Consider the following 17,057-nt stretch of genomic DNA (forward strand, 5'->3'; position numbering starts at 1 on the left):
CTCCGGCCCCGAGGTGTCCGCCCCGGGATCTCCGCCCCGCCGTCGGGGCTGAGGCTCGGGGCAGGCGGCTCCTCTCCCTGCCGGGATCCTGCAGGAGCTGGAGCGGGCTCGGCCCCGCCGTCGGGCCCCGGGGTTTCCTCGGGGTCATTTCCCTGGCAGCGTGCCGCCGGTTTATGGTGCCAAAGGTCCCCGCGGGCTCTCCCCCCGACGTGTTCTGGAGCTTAGGGGATGTTAACCCCGGTGATTTACGAGCTGTATGGATGTGATGTATGGAGGGCAAGCGCGGGCAAAGCGGCACAGGATATCAGGAGGGGTTAAGCAGACACGGGCGTTACAAATTATGGTTCAGAACCACACACAAACACGTTAATTCAGTAGAAGTGTGGAGAGTTTGAGAAGAGCTGGCAATGCTGACATGCTCGTGAGAAATTACCGTGTTTTTATAAGGGTGGCACTCTGAGGTTTGTGTCTGCCCTGCTGCTTTTGGCCTGCCAGAAGTGACAGCAAACGAGAGCACAGCTTTTCCCATCCCCGACTTTAACCCATCCCGGCACAGGCTCCTCTCCATCAGGAGAAGCAGGCGCAGCACGGCAGCATTAGCACTTTCCCGGGACAGTCCATCCCTATCACCACGTGCCTCAGGGAAGCTGAAAACCCAGCTCCCGGGCTGCGGCAATGGAGGGTGGTGCTTTGAACTGCCTGCCTTCCCCTCCAGACCTTTCCCCGTGCGTAGCCTGCAGCAAATACAATTAGTGCTTATGCTTTAAAGTAGTAATGAAGCAAAGGTATTTTTAGCTATTTCCTTCAGGCAACTGGAAATAAGAAGCGGCACCATGTCACAAGCTTGCTCCCAGTGAAGTGCAGCACGAAGACTGCTGGATTAGAGGATCTGGGGAGCTGAAGTGGGAGGCTTTCACTAGGACAACCTCCTTGCAACCGCCCTGTTGCATGAATGGTCTCTTTGGGAGGGAGGGCTCTAGCATTTGCTGTTGAAATGTAGTAGCAGCCCTTGTGCTTGGTGCCAAGACTTAGCGGTAGTTCATCTTGTCTTGCCAGCTGGAGGATTCGCTGCTGCAGAAGAGACCAAGAACTTCACCTGGGTTCAGGAGACAGATGTTACTACTTTGTGTTAATTAGAAAATAGAAGGAGGAAAAAAAAAAAAAAAGCAAAAGCAAACAAAACCCAGAGCAAACCTGACTCACATCTTGGCAGAGAGATGGGATGTGCAAAAGGAGGGAATTACTCAGCACATTAGACATACTCTACTTTTTACCAGCCAGGAGGAGTTTGTTCTCTAAGAAAACTCCGTCTCTGCCACAGCCAAATTCAGCCATTCTGCTGCACCTGGAGGGTGGTGGAGTTGTTGATTGTTGACTGTGGTTTCCACCTTTGTGTCTTAACTAATCTTTTAGCCACGCTGGTGCCATGCCCTCAGATGCTTTGAAGATCAGGAGTGAGACTTGAATATGGCTTTGCCTCCTGGGATAGGTGGCACGGGGAGCGGAGGGTGGGTTTGATGCGTTCGTGGTGGCCAGGGCTCCCACTGCTGCATGCTCTTCTAGCTGCTATTTGCCAGTGTTGTGGGCTTCGTGCCCAGGTGTATCACATAGCCGTAGCCTAGCCAAGAGGTGACGAAGATAGGACTGACTGAGGTCAGGCTGCTCCTGCCAAAAAGGCATGGCTTCTCGTGGCCAAGCAGAGACAATGGGAAATGTTACATCGGGATGTTTGTCTGCAGAGCTTCACGTCACGGGGAAATGCAGGAGCACTCCTGAGACATGGGGAAGGTAGAACAGCCGGGAGGATGTTTCAGCCCAATGGGACTGCTCTGCAGCTTCAGTGTTGTGCTCTGCAGAGTTTCCAGAGAAGGATTTCAGTATTCTCAAGTCTCTCAGTTTAGCTCTGTTGCTTCAGTTGTAGGTCCTGGCCTGAGTGCAGATTGCACCAGATGCAGAACATCAGTTTCCATTTGGAGAGACTTCAGCTGGCTGTGGGCTAGCCTCTACCTGAGCTTGCTCTGGAAAGGAGCAGCTGCTGAGAACAACTGCGTTCAGTGTTTAATGGCTTTTTCTTTTTTTTTTTTTTTTCTTTTTTGGATTCTCAGCTCTGGGGAGAGTAACTGCAAGTAGTTCCTAGCCATGACAACTGCTTCTACCTTCTGAGCCAAATCCCTCTCTTTGCCTTTTTTCTGGAGACCTCACTGAGCCTTAGAGAAATAGCAAAAGCCTCCATGAGAAGGGGGTGGAAGTTCAACCTCTCCCAGACTATTTAACCTGGTGGAAAATTCCCGTGTTGCGTGTGCCTGCGTGTCTGAAATCTGGCCTCTGTGGATGACCGCAAACTGGCAGGAGCTGAGCAAGAGTAATGGACCGTGCAAAGCCGGTCCCGTCCATCAGTGCAGATTGCAGAGGCTGAGGTGGTTGGCAGCACGGATTTGTTATATTCTCATCAAAGCTTGTGGGGAGCACGCTATTGCGCTGGCAATCTGGTCCCGAACGAAGACTGCCATGAGCAGTTGGAGTGCCCCATGGAAACTGCTCTGTGCAACCAGCTGGCTGCTCGTGTGCCTCCCGTGGAAGGAGGTGAACTGGAGAAGCAGCTGGGCAAGGGCTGCGTGGAGGATTGTCGCTGTTTGCGGCCCCTCCTTATGCTCCTTGTGGGCTGAGGAGAAACATTCAAAACAAAAACTCAGCGGAAAGGCTGCATCTTTGTAGCGAGCGTAAAGCCCAGCTTTCCTGATCACACAGCGTGAACCTGGGGGATTTGCCCAGATTGCGCTGCTCTGATCCTGGGTTTCGCTGTCCTGTGCTGTGTGTAAGGCTCCAATTTGCTCACATGTGGTATGCACACAGCTGTGCACGCCTGTGCTGCCGGATCAGGCAATCCAGGACCCCAAAGTTCCCCATTGCTGCCGGACCGGGCTGTCAGTGCGGCACTACAGCATCTGCAGGGTTTTCTGTCAGGCCAGGGGGTGCCTGATGGCTGAATAACGCAGCGCACAGTGCGTGAGGGTGAACTTGCTTCTCCCCAGACAGCATGGGGCCGCGCTGTATTGTTTTCCTCTCCAGACAATGCAGTGCTGGATGGCGAGTAAAAATGCAAAGCACATTGCAATGTTTGCTCTTTATTAATGCACTAAGATGCATTCGGGTGAAGCAGAAGGCTGCGGGCTGGCTGGGTTTCAAGCCCTGTGACAGGAGCTGCCACGACAGGGGAGCAGGGTGGGCAGAGGGCAAACCACCACCAGCTCGGGGAGCCCCCAGATGGCTGCAGGTACCGGGGGGCTGCCGGTGCTGCTGCGGCAGGGCAGAAGGGAAGGAGCCAGCAGCCTCCTTGTTGCGCCAGCTGCTTAGGTGGTGGCTTTTTTCTCTGCGGGTGAGGGTTGTGGTGGGTGCTTGAGCACTTATGTTTTAGGGCAGGGACCAGTTTTGTGTTTTAGGACACTGACCAGTTTTAGGGCAGGGACCAGTTTTTTTGCTTTTATGTTTTAGGGCAGGGACAAGTTTCATGTTTTAGGACAGGGACCAGTTTTAGGACAGGGACCAGGTTTTTTTTGTTTTTATGTTTTAGGACAGAGACCAGTTTAGGGCAAGGACCAGTTTCATGTTTTAGGACAGTGAACACTTTTATGTTTTAGGACTGTGCCCAGTTTCGTGTTTTAGGGCAGTGACCAGTTACTTTTGTGTTTATGTTTCAGGACACAGCCCAGCTTTGGGGCAGCCCCCCCGTGCCCGCCCTGCCCTGCCCTGCCCTGCCCTGCCCTGCCACCCCCTGAGGGCCGCTGCCCTTTGCCCCCCCCCGCCTCCCCCACAATGCTTTGCGCGGGCGGCCCTGCCTCCCGGCTCCCTCTCAACCACCCTTGCTGCTCCCCCATCGACCTAGCTCCGCCCCCTGTTTGCCGGCTCCCCCCGCGATTGGCTGAGCGCGCCGCTACTTCTACCCTCTCGCCTCTCATTGGCTCCCTCCCGCCTATCCCCGCAGGGCCCGCCCCTCTCCGCTCGCCCTCCGCGCTCCCCATTGGGCGGCGGGGCCGGCTGGGCCGCCGCGCCGCGCGCGGGTTGGCTGCGCGGGCTGCCCGTCAGCGCAGTGAGCAGGCAGCGGGTTCGGGTGCGCCCGTTTCCACGTCAGAGCGCAGCGGAGCGGGGCCGGTGGCGGCCGGGGGCCCGCAGGACGCCGCGGGCAGCAGGGGGGGGCAGGGCCGGGCCGGGCCGGGCCGGGCAGGGGGCGGGCACCGGCACCCACCCAGCCCCGGCGCCACCGATGCGCGGAGCGGCCGCCGAGGGGAGCAGGCGCCGCCATCTTGGATGCGGGGGTCAGTGCCGGGCGGCCGCCGCCTGTCGCGATAGTGTCGCGACGCCACGGCCGGGGAGGGGGGCAGGGAGGGCGCGGGGGGCTGGTGGGGCGGAGCTGAGGCGGCTCCGGGCCGGTGGGGGAGGGGGGAGGTGAGGGGGGCACGGCGACAGCAGCCCCCCGGCTCTCGGTGTCGCGACAGGCGCGACTCGCCCGCGACAGGGGCCGCAGGAAGCCGCTGTGCCCACAAGGCCTTCACGTGGGCTCTGTTCCTCCAGGCCTCAGGAGCCGGCCTTCGGGGAGCGGCTCCAGGCCCGCGGCCTGGCCGTGTCGGGGGCGGCTGTCGAGTGAACTATCGCGACAGGGGCCTCAAAGGGAGGAGGGGGCCCGGGCAGGAGCCGTCCCGTGGGCTGCGGGGCGGGGGGGGGCTGCACGCTGTGTGTGTGTCAGCATGGCAGCTCCGCGCCGTGTGTCAGTGTGAGGGCCGGGGCAGGGTCAGGCAGCCGGAGCGGGGCTGCAGGAGCCCCCTCGCCCCTCACCCCAACCCGTCCCCGCTCCCCGCTGCGCCCCACTGCAGCCGCTTCACCGGGGCTGGGTCCCTCAGCGTGGCTGAGGGCTAAAAGTACCGATAGGAAGAGGTGAGGTGATGGGACCAGCCAGGCTTTTGCTGCTGCCTGTTTGCCAGCAGCGCTGCAGGTGTTGCCCCGCAGGGAATGCAGCGCTTCCTAAAAGCGTACCTGTGGGAACACCCAGGGAAGAAATCGGGGTTCCTGTGTGCTGGGACAGCGTGCTTCAGGGCTGAGCAGCGGAGCGTTCAGCGCACGTGTGAGGTCACGTTTGCAGGTGTAGATGTTGCCCTTGTTTTTACGTGAAAGTTTTGCATCTGGTGCTATTTAAAGAGTCTCAGAAGAGTGGCCGTTCCTGTCCGCAGAGCATTGGCGAAAGCTTTGACAAGTGTGTGGGCGTTAGACTTTGTTGTTCTATGAAATTCTCGTGTGTTTACCTTCTTCCAGTCTTCTGACCTTGTTAGCGGTGAGGCCGTGACTGATGACAGCTTCCCTGTTTCTCGAGGTGGGCTGGGCAGCTGCGCTGGTTTGGAGCTGCCAGTTGAAGCTCCGAGCAGGAGCAAAAGCTGCGGACTGGTCTGTAGGCTTCAGCAGGTGCATGAACCTATTGTGAGAGAGAAATAGGACTTTGTGCGGGATTAACCGAGGAAATGGGAAAATAAAATGCTTCTGAAATGCAATAGGGACTTCTCCTGATTTTTCTGTGTAACTCAAGACCACAGAAGTTCATCCAGGTGTTCCCATGCTGATTCCGCTGTCTTCTGTGTGATTAAAAATTCCTTTTGAGAAAGGCATCCCATCTTGATCTGAAGGCACCAGGAGCTGGAGGAACCATGGCTTTACTCGGGAGCTCATTTCAGTGTTTATTGATCTTAGCATTAGCAGTTCTGGCAGCCTGTCCAACAGTTATAGGATATCCCACTCTTTAGTTCATACTCTTCTGACATGAACCCTGTTTAGCATTTTTTTTTTTTTGTAGGTTGAACAAACATTTAATGGTTTTGTTTGACTACCCCCAGGTGTTCCTAAACCCAGTGCATCACCCAGTGCTGGTCTGGTAAATCTTTTAACTTTCTCTGAAGCTTCAGAGCATTACTTTCAATTTTACAACTTTTTTTCAGTATAGAACATCTACACTAAGCTCTGAAGTGAGAGCAGTTGTTGCTTGAATGCTGAAATTGTCTTGACAGTTGAAAAAGGGTAAGCTTCAGGAAGTACAGAGTTTGGAGAAGATATTTCCATCCTTGAAATAAACTTTTAAACGGTTTTACAGGGTGGATGATGCTTTTGCTGAGTCCAACTCGCAAAGCGAATCTCCCTGAAAATAGTTCTCTGGTCTTTTTTGCCCCCCCCCCCCCCCCCCCGTAATTATTTTCTGTTTCCTTCTCCAGCACACAGCTGCAATGATCTCTTCCATGAACAAAGATAGTTGGCTGTGGTTTGCTTTGGAACGTGTTAGTACCATTTCTTGGTTGGCTGAAAGCTTAAATGTGGAGCAGGACTTTCTATCATCTTTACCCTGTGTTTGTGGTGGACTGGGCTCGATTTTCTTCATGATTCTTTTAGCTTAAAGGCAGAAGAAATAGTACCATGGGCAAACTCTACAGTGTGCGGAATAGTATTTAAGCTTTGATAACTGTTTTCAGTGGCACTGTATCTGTTGAGTATGAGTGTGTGTGCGGGGCACTGATACATGTTTGCCATTTCTTTACGTGCTTTTCCAAATCAGGTTAGGGGAGCCTTTGTTTCCTGAAGTCAGTTTGCTGAATGCCTCGAATGGCACTGCCAGGTTTATGTGCTCAGCATTGGCTTGTAGCAGGGAAGGCAGCGAAACTTGGGTTTTGACAAATTTGAATGTACAACATTTCCTTAAAAGTGCCTTTGTGGACCAGTGTTTTGTTCTGAGATTTTCCATGTGGAGATGTGGAAAATATTGGAATTAGTGAAGAGGTAAGTGAGGGACTTTATAAGGGAGATAAAATTTCCCATAAATGTGTTGTACTAATATAAAAATGACATGCTGAGGTAGAAAAAAATTGCATAAAATTAGGGATCACATTGTAAAGCCATCATATAACTACTACATGAAATAGGTTACCGTTGGGATGGGAACATCTCTCAAGCGTTGGACAAATGAGTAGGAAAATCCCTGGGCTTCTGCTACGTACAAATGCGGAGGGAGGTTCTAAGCTGTTGTTCTTCAGGGCCCAGGCACACTGCTTGGCACAGCTGGGTGTTTATTTTTCTGAATCATCTAGCAGGGAGTGAGAAACTATTGATCTGGTCTCTCATGCCAGTTCCCGTGTTATCAAGTATTTTTGTCTTTGCCCCCAGTTCGTTGTGTAACTCTCAGGAATACGGTTATTTCTAAATAACCCAATGAAGTAAGAAGCAGCGTTGCTGTAAGATTATGCACCCTGTTGCAAACATACCAAATCGAAACAACAAATCGGAGGCTCTCCCCTGATAAGGCATCATTTTATATTTTTCTTTCTTGTTTGCAGAGTCCTGAAGCAAATTAGTCTCTTTCGCTCAGAGAATATTTGTATATTTGAAGTGTTGTTGATAATTCAAACATGTTAATTAAAGCGAAGCCTGACAGATCCAGGATGTCTGTTCTGAGATTTGTGTGGTGGTGTTTCTGAAGCTTGGGGTGATGGACCAAAATTGTGTCCTCCTGGCTTTGCTTTTGCTAATGGACAAAAATCCTGATATTCTTTCTTCTCCCCCCACCCCAATGGAGTCCTTTAAATGTGCCTGCCTGATTGGAAGTGCTGAGATTAGCATTTCAGCTGTTTCCAGTCCTTTCCTTTCCTGTGGATGTCCTGATGGGTTTTAAAACTGGGTTCCTCGTTTTCCTTTCATAGCTTCTGACAAAGTCTCATTAGCATCTACCATTTCACTAAATACTTGTTTGCAGACACGGCATCATCTGACTCTGGTCTCTTTATAAGTCCTGTTTATTCTCTACAAACAGCGGTGTCTGTTCATTCCTCTCCATCGTTACTTGTTTACACTCCACTATATCTGGGCTATAGCTAGTGGAGAGAGAACAGCCCTGTAGTAGACTAATCTTGGTTTCTTTTTCTCAGACCATTAAAAATATTTCTCTTCTGGCTTTCTCTTTGGGTACATTAGATTTAAGCTTTTCCCTCAGGCTCCGTGAATGTAAATGTCTACTTTTTGCTTTCACACTTTCTCCCCATGTTCCATCTGGTTTTGCCCGTTTTGTGGGATCTTACTCTTGACTTTTTGTACTCGTCTTCTTTCTTAAGAAGCCTTCTTCACGAAGCAGGTGTGAAATGAAGGCATTTTATAAACGATGTTATTTTGTCCAAGTCTCAAGTCCCAAAGAGTTTTGTTCTAGGCAGCTTATTCAAGCCCCTGATGCTTATTTAACAGAGTACAAGATGAGCTTTGTGTTCTGTTTAGAGCTGCAGGACTTTGCAGAAGTGCAGGAGATGAGTGTATTGTGGCATTGTCATGGGGGTGTCTGCTGGTACCCTGACACTGTATCTTTCTCTGAACTTACTTATGCTGGAAAAAAGAGGAAAGTGCCTTGATGAAGTTGTCTTGCATTGCAGATGCCCTGTTCTAACTAATGGTCTGTTCTCCTGTTCTTGAAAGCGCGCTTTGTGGAAAAGTACCTTGCTTTTGTCTTCTTTTTGGGGAGAAAAAAAAAAGTGTTTGCGCAAAACAAAGATCTAGAAGTGGTGGAGTTATTTTTTTTTTCATCTCTGCAGGCCTCCTGCTTGACTAGGGCCAGATTGATCCTTAGAGTCTGAGGAAGGGAGTGATTCTGAGGGGCTGAAAATTAATCGAATAATCTTCATTTTCAGGGTCGTCAGGATGGTGGATAAAAACATCTACATCGTACAAGGTGAAATCAATGCGGTGGTGGGAGCCATAAAGCGTAACGCCCGATGGAGCACTCACACACATCTGGTGAGTTACCTTAGGTTGTTGCTACCTGTTCATGCTATGGCAGAAACCGTCTGGTTTTAGAAAACTCCCTCCATCTTTTTGGCACTCTGAGGAGTACTTTTGTAACTAAAGTTAGAATGCTTTTCTGCATTGTTTCATGGAAAGCAGTTTTGGTTTCTTGAGTGTTAGTGACGGTCAGAGGTACAAAGCTGGAAGTCTCCTACCTGTATACCCTGTAAACAAACAAACAAAACCTCTGATTTTATTCCACACAAGAATCATCTCATTTAGACTTTTTATCTTCTATTTATCTTCTAGTATATCAGGAATTTTAAAAGTTTTTTTTTTTTAAGGGAAATATCTGTATATATATTTTGTACCCCATTACACTTGATGGTTCTGATCATGAAGCCATGAAATAACAGTTGCGGAAGTCGCTATATATGGCGGTAGTTTTAAATTTTTCACATGGCAAAGTATGTTTGTTTTAGCTCTGTTTTGTGAGTGCTAGTTGCACTCTTGAATGGAACCCGTTAATAGTTTCATACCTGTGCTATTAAAAGCCATTAGCACGACGTTTCTAAGTAATGGTGCCTTGGTCAGTTTATGGTTTCCACAGCGCAGATGTGTGCGCGTGGTGTGCTGCATCTGTGGTGCACTTCAGAATGCCATGTGAATAGCAGGTGGCTGTCACCCAGCCCAAGTGCTTTCAGTCTGTCAGAGGGCAGGGTTCCTTCTAACGGGCATTTCATTAGTGCTCACTGCCACCCCATAGGTGTGGCTGCAGATGTACATAGCTTGGAGAAACTGCTGTTCCTTATTTTAATATCCTAAAGATAAACTAAGGCTAAAGGATGCAGCTTTTCATATAAATTTCATAACGTGATTCTTTCTTCAAGTTATTTTAATGGCACCAAATGTCATTTTATTTCTGTTCCCATTACAATCTGCATAGATTAACATTATAGCAAATCCAGATGAGCCATTTCAATATGGTATGAGGTAGATCTGCTCTGAAATTTGTTGAACAGTGGAAGGCTAATCAGAAATACTTCTAAGGACAGTAAAACCGAAGTAGAATGCTCAGTCTTGAACTTATTCGTTGACATTTAAGCTGTACAGCATTGGGTAGCACGAGAAGGAAAATAAAAATGCTTGCCTTGATTTTGATGGAGTAAACAGGCTGACAGTGATAAACGCAACCCACAGTGCTTCTTTGAATATGAAGGTGAGATCTTTACATGTTCATCATTAAGATTTGTCTTCTTGCTTTATTAATGACTTCCTTCCTATATATAACCTATAGGATGAAGAAAGGGATCCCCTGCTGCATAGCTTTAGCGTCTTAAAAGAAGTGCTGAATAATATAACAGGTAAGCTTATGCAGAAATCAGCAGGTATGTGTGCCTTCTAGGGTACGTGCAAATAAATGTTATATTTCCTTCTGTGTGCAAGTGTGCTTTTTTGTCTTATTTACTACCCAAAGATCATATACTGAATAACAAGAAAAGAGTTAATAAGTATATGCTTTTCCAGATGAATAATATGAGTACTAAACTAGCATACAGATACTACTGTTGCCACTATCTGGACTTATCCATCCATCCATGTGTGTGTTTACGTGTTTTTTTTGATTATACTAAAGCTTGTAGTAATATGGGAAATCTGCTATATTATTATGTATAATCTTTTTGTGCTTTGCTTATGCTTTCTGATCTGTGAGTGACTAGAAAAATCTGCTTGGAAAGGTGTCTCCCATTATTTGGTTTCTCCTTAAATTCTTCAGTTTGTTGGGTTTCATCATTTGTTATCAGTAAGAAGTGAAGATGAGACTTGACTTTTCATTTGCACCTCTTGAATCTTGACACGAATGACTCAAGATTTGAGTGTTTTACTTTGTGACCAGTTGCACCGAAAGGAGCTGGGGTTCTGTATTAATTACAGAAGTAGAGCATATGGCTGTGATGTGGATTATGACTAGGTTTTTGCTCCCAGACAATTTTTCCCATTTCCACCCACGTTTTCTCTGTTTATAGTTTCAGGAGTAGCTGTTTAACCCCAGTATATATTGATAGTCTGGAAGTGAGGCTAATGCTGAGCTGTATGTGGCATTCTGCTGGTTCTTCCCAAAATTTCTTACTGATTGCAGTATTCTGAAGGAAGCCTTATTTCTGATCCCCTTATCACAGTGAGTGTTCTGAACTACAGCTGAAATTTGAGATGGACTTATCGCATTTCTGATTGCAGAATGTTCCTGTTCTCGTGTCAGTGCTGAGCCTGAAATCTCCTCAAAACTAAGTTCACTAGAACTACAGCAGCGCCCCATCCAGGTGCTGAGGACCTGTGCCAGCTCTAAGCCCTTATTTCTTCCTTGGTTGTGGCTGCCTGCAAGTGTAGTGCTTTATTTTTCTTTGCCTGGTGAACATCTCCTGGCTGTGAGCAGGACTCTTCTGTGAGGTCATGACATCATAGGCAACTCCTGCACAGTTTGTATTTTTGGATATCTTTGTTCTGCGTGTTACACTTTTCCCCAGACTAAATGAGTGGATTTGTGTGTTTCTGTAAGCTCACTCATCTTCTGTAAGATATGCATACAACCATCAGAATTGTTTTAGGAGGATGATTTCCTGGCACTAATCTGTCCTTCTGTGAGATAAAATTTTGAAGATGAGACTCCTGAAGTTCTTTGCCATTATTGCAAATAGCACTTCTGATCAACAAGGTGGGGAGATGTCAGGATGCTTGAACAAATGCAATACGAGTAAATGTCAGGGGCTGGCCATTAATCTGTAGCTCCTGGATGCAATATGCTGTTGACTTGTTGGGAAAAAATGCAAGCTGAGTATCTGCTCATGTTAGAGAAAGCCAATTTCCACATACTGAGAGACTCTCTGTGAGTATTAGTCATCATGTAAGTAGGTTTACGCTGAGCTAGTAATTGCTTATATATGATGATGATGATTGGTTTGATTACATGGGATTCTTTTGAACAGATAATTTCATCTTCAATGACTTGTGATGTGTAGACTAGTGTCTTGAGATAGGACATCATTGCTATGTTCATTTTTTTCATTTTAGACAGACTGGATTTCAAGCAATACTTTGATACAGACTCTACTGCCTCATCTTCCAGGCAATGAAAAGTCCAAGCTTATTATTATTATTTTTAATTATTATTATTTGGGGGTTGGGGCAGAGTTTTTTTTATTATTATTTTTTTTTGCCTGGACCTTCCTTTCATGTCTCTTTCATTAGCTCATGGAAACACATTGCTTTTATATTTAAATTTATTCAAGCTGTAATCTTTGACATTTGAGTTAGCTTTTAGTACAATTTTGCATTTATAGTAATATATATTATGTATTTTCTCAATCCCCCAAGAACCCATTTTAATCTGTTCCGGATGCAAATTTCAGGCTGCCTTGTCCCATCTCCCCTCTTGCTCTCGCCCCCCCTTCCCCTCCCCCATGGAGCATGTTTGATCAGGTGTGGCAGGAATATCCACTGTCAAGCTGCGCCCTTTATATTAGTCAATATTATCCTTCCTTCCCTCCCACTCCCTTCATTCTCCTCTGGGCTTTACCAGTTGATTTATAATTTTGGAATTCTCATCGGAGTCTGTAATACAGTTTGTTCATTATTTAACCAAAACCTGTTTAATGAGCAAAGAGAGGCAATGTAAATGTTAGGCATGTTGCAGTGGAGTACCTTTTGTTCTCCTCTGAGCTAGTGGGTATTAACTCTGTCGTGACTGTGATGCTGAAATACCCTGGTCAAGGGGCTAAAGATGCACTGTATACCTCCCGCAGCTAAAGATTCCCATTTCAAAGTGTTGCTCCTCAAGAGTAAGTAAATTACATAATGTCTTTTATTTGATTACCAAAAATAGTAAATCCTTGCCTGCAACTATCTAGTGGCATCCCATCCCATTGTAATGTCTAAATGGGCTCCTGAAGGAAACATCTAGAGAAGATGCTGTTGCTCAGCACAAACAAACCCATGCCTGTGGTAAGAATAGCTTCATTTCTGCAGTTCAGCATACCTACTGAAAGGCCTTGGACCTGACATACAGGGAATGATGTTACTCTCTAAAATTCTAGCAGTGAAATTTAATTTTATGTAGATTTATAAGAGCTGTTTAATAATTTGAAAATGAACAGCATGTCTTCTCTGATCCCCTCTCATTGGTTTTATTTTGTGCAATTTTTACACTTTCACATACTGGATATGTTTTAATGTTGATAGCTATGGTGTGAAAAACAGAAAAATTGATGTTCTCTCATCTTGGGTGGTGTGTATGTTACTCCAAGATAAACTTAATAGTTGAATCTTGAACTAAGATGAGCAGCATAAACCTGTCTGATATGATGTCTCATGTTTCCAATGCTCAGAAGAAAAAAAAAAAAACAAAAAAAACACAAACTAGTGTCCCGAGTTATGACTGCATGCAAACAATGACTATCAAGCTTTGTCTAGGCTTGCAAAATTGAAACAAAACCAGGTCTTCAAAGGTTATTTTAAAGCTGATGGAAGCTGCAGTATTGATACAGATTTCCATCTAGGGTAATTGCACCACAGCTTTCATTCGACTGCTTTTTAAAGTACATTGAGTATCTAGAAAATACGTCTGGATGTTAAAGTCTGTTCACTTTGTCAGTTTTGTTATGGATTTAGGTCAACAAAAGGAAGCTTCTTTTTGATGTCCAGTGGTAACGGAGCATCTTCTCTTTCCTGAGTGTTTCTAAGTTAGGATGCTCTTGAGCTCAGATGGTAGAGGTTTTGTAACCAAAAATGGCTGGAAATACAAACTCATACAAACTCAAACTCAGCCTTTTTTCCCATGATCTGGTGAGGATTGGGTTTTCTTAAATCTTGCTGTTGAAGTCTTTAGACGATTCCAGCTTGATGTGCAGATAAAAACAGGTACTTCTGTAGTCCTTCTCCTCAAGGCAGAATTTGTGCTTTGCTCTGATTGGGAGGATGAGTCAGTAACCAGGATCTTTGTGACTGAATTACTGCTTACTGGTGTGTAGGATGGTTTTAGGACAGAAAATAACTGAATGCAACTGCCTTGTACAAGTCAGCAGTGCAGTGGGAGAAGCAGGTGTTTGTGGAAAGTGTGTGCATCAAGAGTCTATTTAAATAAGGTTTAAACTAGGTAAACACACCTGTGAAGAGGTGCTTGTGTATGTTTTAGGGCCATGAGTGCCAGACTGGAAGGTTTGAGTCCTTTTATCCTCTTGTGGTTCAGAGTCAGTGCATTTAAACAGAAGCTGCAAAGTAAGCTGTTAGAAGCACTCAGATTTCATGCACATTCATGACATTTTAAATGAATGCTTGTACAGTGGGTTCAGAAGAATCTTTTCATGGCTTATTTCAGACAAGAAGCTGCTGCAAATCTCCATCTTTAGAGGGTTGGCTGGGGCATTAAGAGCTGGCTAAAGGTCAAATGACTGTAACCATAGGAGAACCTTTGCCCAGTGTACTGATTTAATATACTTGTTACTGTAGCCATCAGTTTTCTGGTATGTAGATTTGATTGCACACTCATTTTCTCATGTCTGATCTCTGGAAACTCAATTTTTAAGGAAAATCTGACATTCAGATGAAACAATACAGAAATTTTATCCTGATTTGGGATTAATGCCCGAACTTTTCCTGTAAGATCTCATTTTAAGAAGTGGTAAGTGAGTAGTAAAAATAAATGTAGGGCCTTTTCTCAGACCAGGCAGCTCTGGCTAACATGTAGCTTTTGTCAAGTTCTCCACATTTATTTATTTATTTTTAAGAAGAATGGATAAGGTGTAAGAATACTTAAAAATTGAGAAAGTAAGATTTCTTCCATAACTTTAATTCATCCTTGCTAATTAGCAGGTGGCAATGCAATTTGATCCATGTCAGATGATCTAACACAGTGTACAGAATTGGTACTTAATTTATTTTAATATTTTTTATCATCTTTTCACTATAAGAAATAGGAAGATTATGGTGACAACCTTGATGTGGTGCTTTGCTTGCAGGCTAAACCCAGACTATTTGATTCTTGTGGATTGTATTCAGACTTTGCAGTAAATTTCTCATTTTTAAAGCAAATTCCTAGCCTTCAAGAGGGCACGTATCCTTCCAAGTGAGAAGAGAATGTAAAACAATGCACTATTTTTGCTTTAAAGCTGCAGGTAGTTCTAGATACTGTCTTTGAGAGAAATGTATCTAAGTTCTGATCTCATTGTAGCATCAAATGAAGCAAAGGGCTGTCTTATGGCTAAGGTCTTTGAGTTTCCCTCTGATAATTTTTGGTGTAGATTTTCTTTGTGTTACGGGAGAAATCATAAACCACACTCTTCTCAGGTGGTTGGTAATATTTTTCCTTTACTTTCTAACAGAGTTTCGTGGAGTGACACTATTGTGCCCTGTGAATGATGACTGCACGGGGAGATTTCTGGGATGTAAACTTCTCAAGCCCGAAACTAACATGAAAATGGTGTTAGTTCAATATAAAGGAAGAAAGAGAAGGAATGTGCTTGATGAATAACTTAGTATTTCTGAGGCGTATACATGCACTAAGGCAACCATCATAACCTTTTTGCAAGGCTTTTCTATTGTCTGTGGGGCAGCATTTGTGCCGTGTGAGGAGTCAGGTGCAGGGCCACTGGTCGCTGCGTTGTTCAGTGAGGCTTTGAACACAGGGCCCTGGGTGGAATGGGACTCCTGGGAAGGGGAAGCTTGTAACAGAGGATGTGTAATCGAGACTGAACAGGCAGAAAGGGCTGGACAGAGGCTGTGTAGCAACCTTAGTTTGATAACATTTTAGCTTTTATGTTTGAATTCTGTATCGTGCTTCTGAGTTGTAAGAAACTTGCTGAATAAATTTAATAGAAATGGAGTGACAATGGGAATATCTAGAGGGAAAAAAAATCCACAACCAAAACCATTAAGATGGTCTTCACACAAGGTATTTCTGCATTTCTCTTCAAGCCAGGGCATCTGAACTGTCCCTTCTGCTGCCCACCATCCTTGCAATGCCACTGTAGCATCCTTTTAATACGGTTCTTTGTGTGTAGTGTAAGACTAGAGCTCGGAGCTGGTCTCCTGACTGTGCGTGGCTAATGACTGGCAGGTACAGGCAGGAGGTGGTGCTGTTGGAAGGAATTGTTTCCTGACCCCTAATCCTTAAGGACCCTAGGATTTAGATGGACAAGCGCTCCTGGCTGTTGCTTGGCAGAGTTCCTGCAGTGTGCTTGTTCTCTAACACCAGCCTTCTGTTACCACTGCAGGGCCGGGCTCTGAAGAGCTGCCACATGTGCGCGGTGTGCAACTGACTCTCTCTTGTTCCACGCTTGTTGAGCAATTACTTTCCCACTTGTTGGGCACTCCATTATTTCCTTCAGTTACTGCTTCTGTGTGAAGTGGAGCCATAAAGGAAATGGCCTAATGTACATACATTAGAGGGCTATAAATTGCAGTTTGATTTGGTAGAAGGGCAATGCCAGATGCTTCGCTGAAATTAAGGTTCCTCTTAAGTTATCCATGGAGGTTTTGTTCCAGGTGTTTTTGACCCTGCTGTCTTTGTGGTTGTTTGAGACCAGTTAAGAGTGATTGTGGCCAATTAAGAGACAGTAAGGCGATTTGCGTGGTAGTAAAAGCCTTCTGGAAGAAGAAGTATATGCAAAATGTTGAATTGTAGTAGGAGTTGATTAAATATGTAGCCCTTCTTCTGTTCTCACAGCTTTCCTTATCTTTGCTGTCCTCTTCATTAAATCACTGCCATCTAACTAGTTAAAAACATCAGCTCGCAGGTGATCAGCTTCAAGGAAGCAATATTTGTCAGAAAGTGCAGGTGCATATTTGTATAGTTATGTAATAGGAATGCCACGTCTTGGTCATATATACGCAGCATGCGTACTGAAACATTCCTCGTCTCGAGAAATTTGTAGCTTTAGAGGGTGGAAGTAGAGAGGTCATTAAGTATATAAAGTTGTTAAACACTTGAAGCTTTTTCTTAATGACTACTTCCATTTGTCCTTCAAACAGGCCATTGTTGGCTGATCCCTAATAATGTTTATAGCAAGATCTGAGTTTGAAGGAGAGGTTTGAAAGAGGATTCAATGAGGCAAAATGTCCTGTTCTCAGGGGTAGTGCAGGGATGTGTGATAAAGTGCAGCTTCTCACAATAATTGTTGAAAATTAAGACAGAAGACAAAACCAAGCAAGAAGACAAGTGGAATGGGAGGTATTCAAGGTAAGTACAGAAGTAGCAGAACAATAGGTAAATTTGT

At 45.8% G+C, this 17,057-nt stretch overlaps 1 protein-coding gene and 1 long non-coding RNA gene across 6 annotated transcripts in view; both read left to right on the top strand.

Annotated features, from left to right (window-relative positions):
• The first annotated feature begins 113 nt into the window (after window positions 1–113).
• LOC110353766 (uncharacterized) lies at window positions 114–2,978 on the top strand. Its single transcript, XR_003498051.3, has 2 exons — window positions 114–1,508; window positions 2,106–2,978. It is a non-coding gene; the product is annotated as an uncharacterized lncRNA (long non-coding RNA).
• A 1,126-nt stretch (window positions 2,979–4,104) lies between these two features.
• The window catches only part of GBF1 (golgi brefeldin A resistant guanine nucleotide exchange factor 1), a 102,239-nt gene continuing 89,286 nt past the window's right edge, over window positions 4,105–17,057 (top strand). For 4 of the 5 annotated variants that reach the window (XM_027460427.3, XM_038181162.2, XM_027460428.3 and 1 more), the window contains exons 1-3: window positions 4,105–4,313; window positions 8,697–8,802; window positions 10,088–10,154. In XM_027460427.3, coding sequence (XP_027316228.1) covers window positions 4,306–4,313; window positions 8,697–8,802; window positions 10,088–10,154 — 181 coding nt within the window. In that variant the 5' untranslated portion in view covers window positions 4,105–4,305. The remainder of the gene's footprint in view (window positions 4,314–8,696; window positions 8,803–10,087; window positions 10,155–17,057) is intronic. The other variant, XM_027460430.3, reaches the window with a different exon arrangement.

Source organism: Anas platyrhynchos, chromosome 6 (assembly GCF_047663525.1).
Source record: "Anas platyrhynchos isolate ZD024472 breed Pekin duck chromosome 6, IASCAAS_PekinDuck_T2T, whole genome shotgun sequence".
Classification (NCBI taxonomy): domain Eukaryota; kingdom Metazoa; phylum Chordata; class Aves; order Anseriformes; family Anatidae; genus Anas; species Anas platyrhynchos.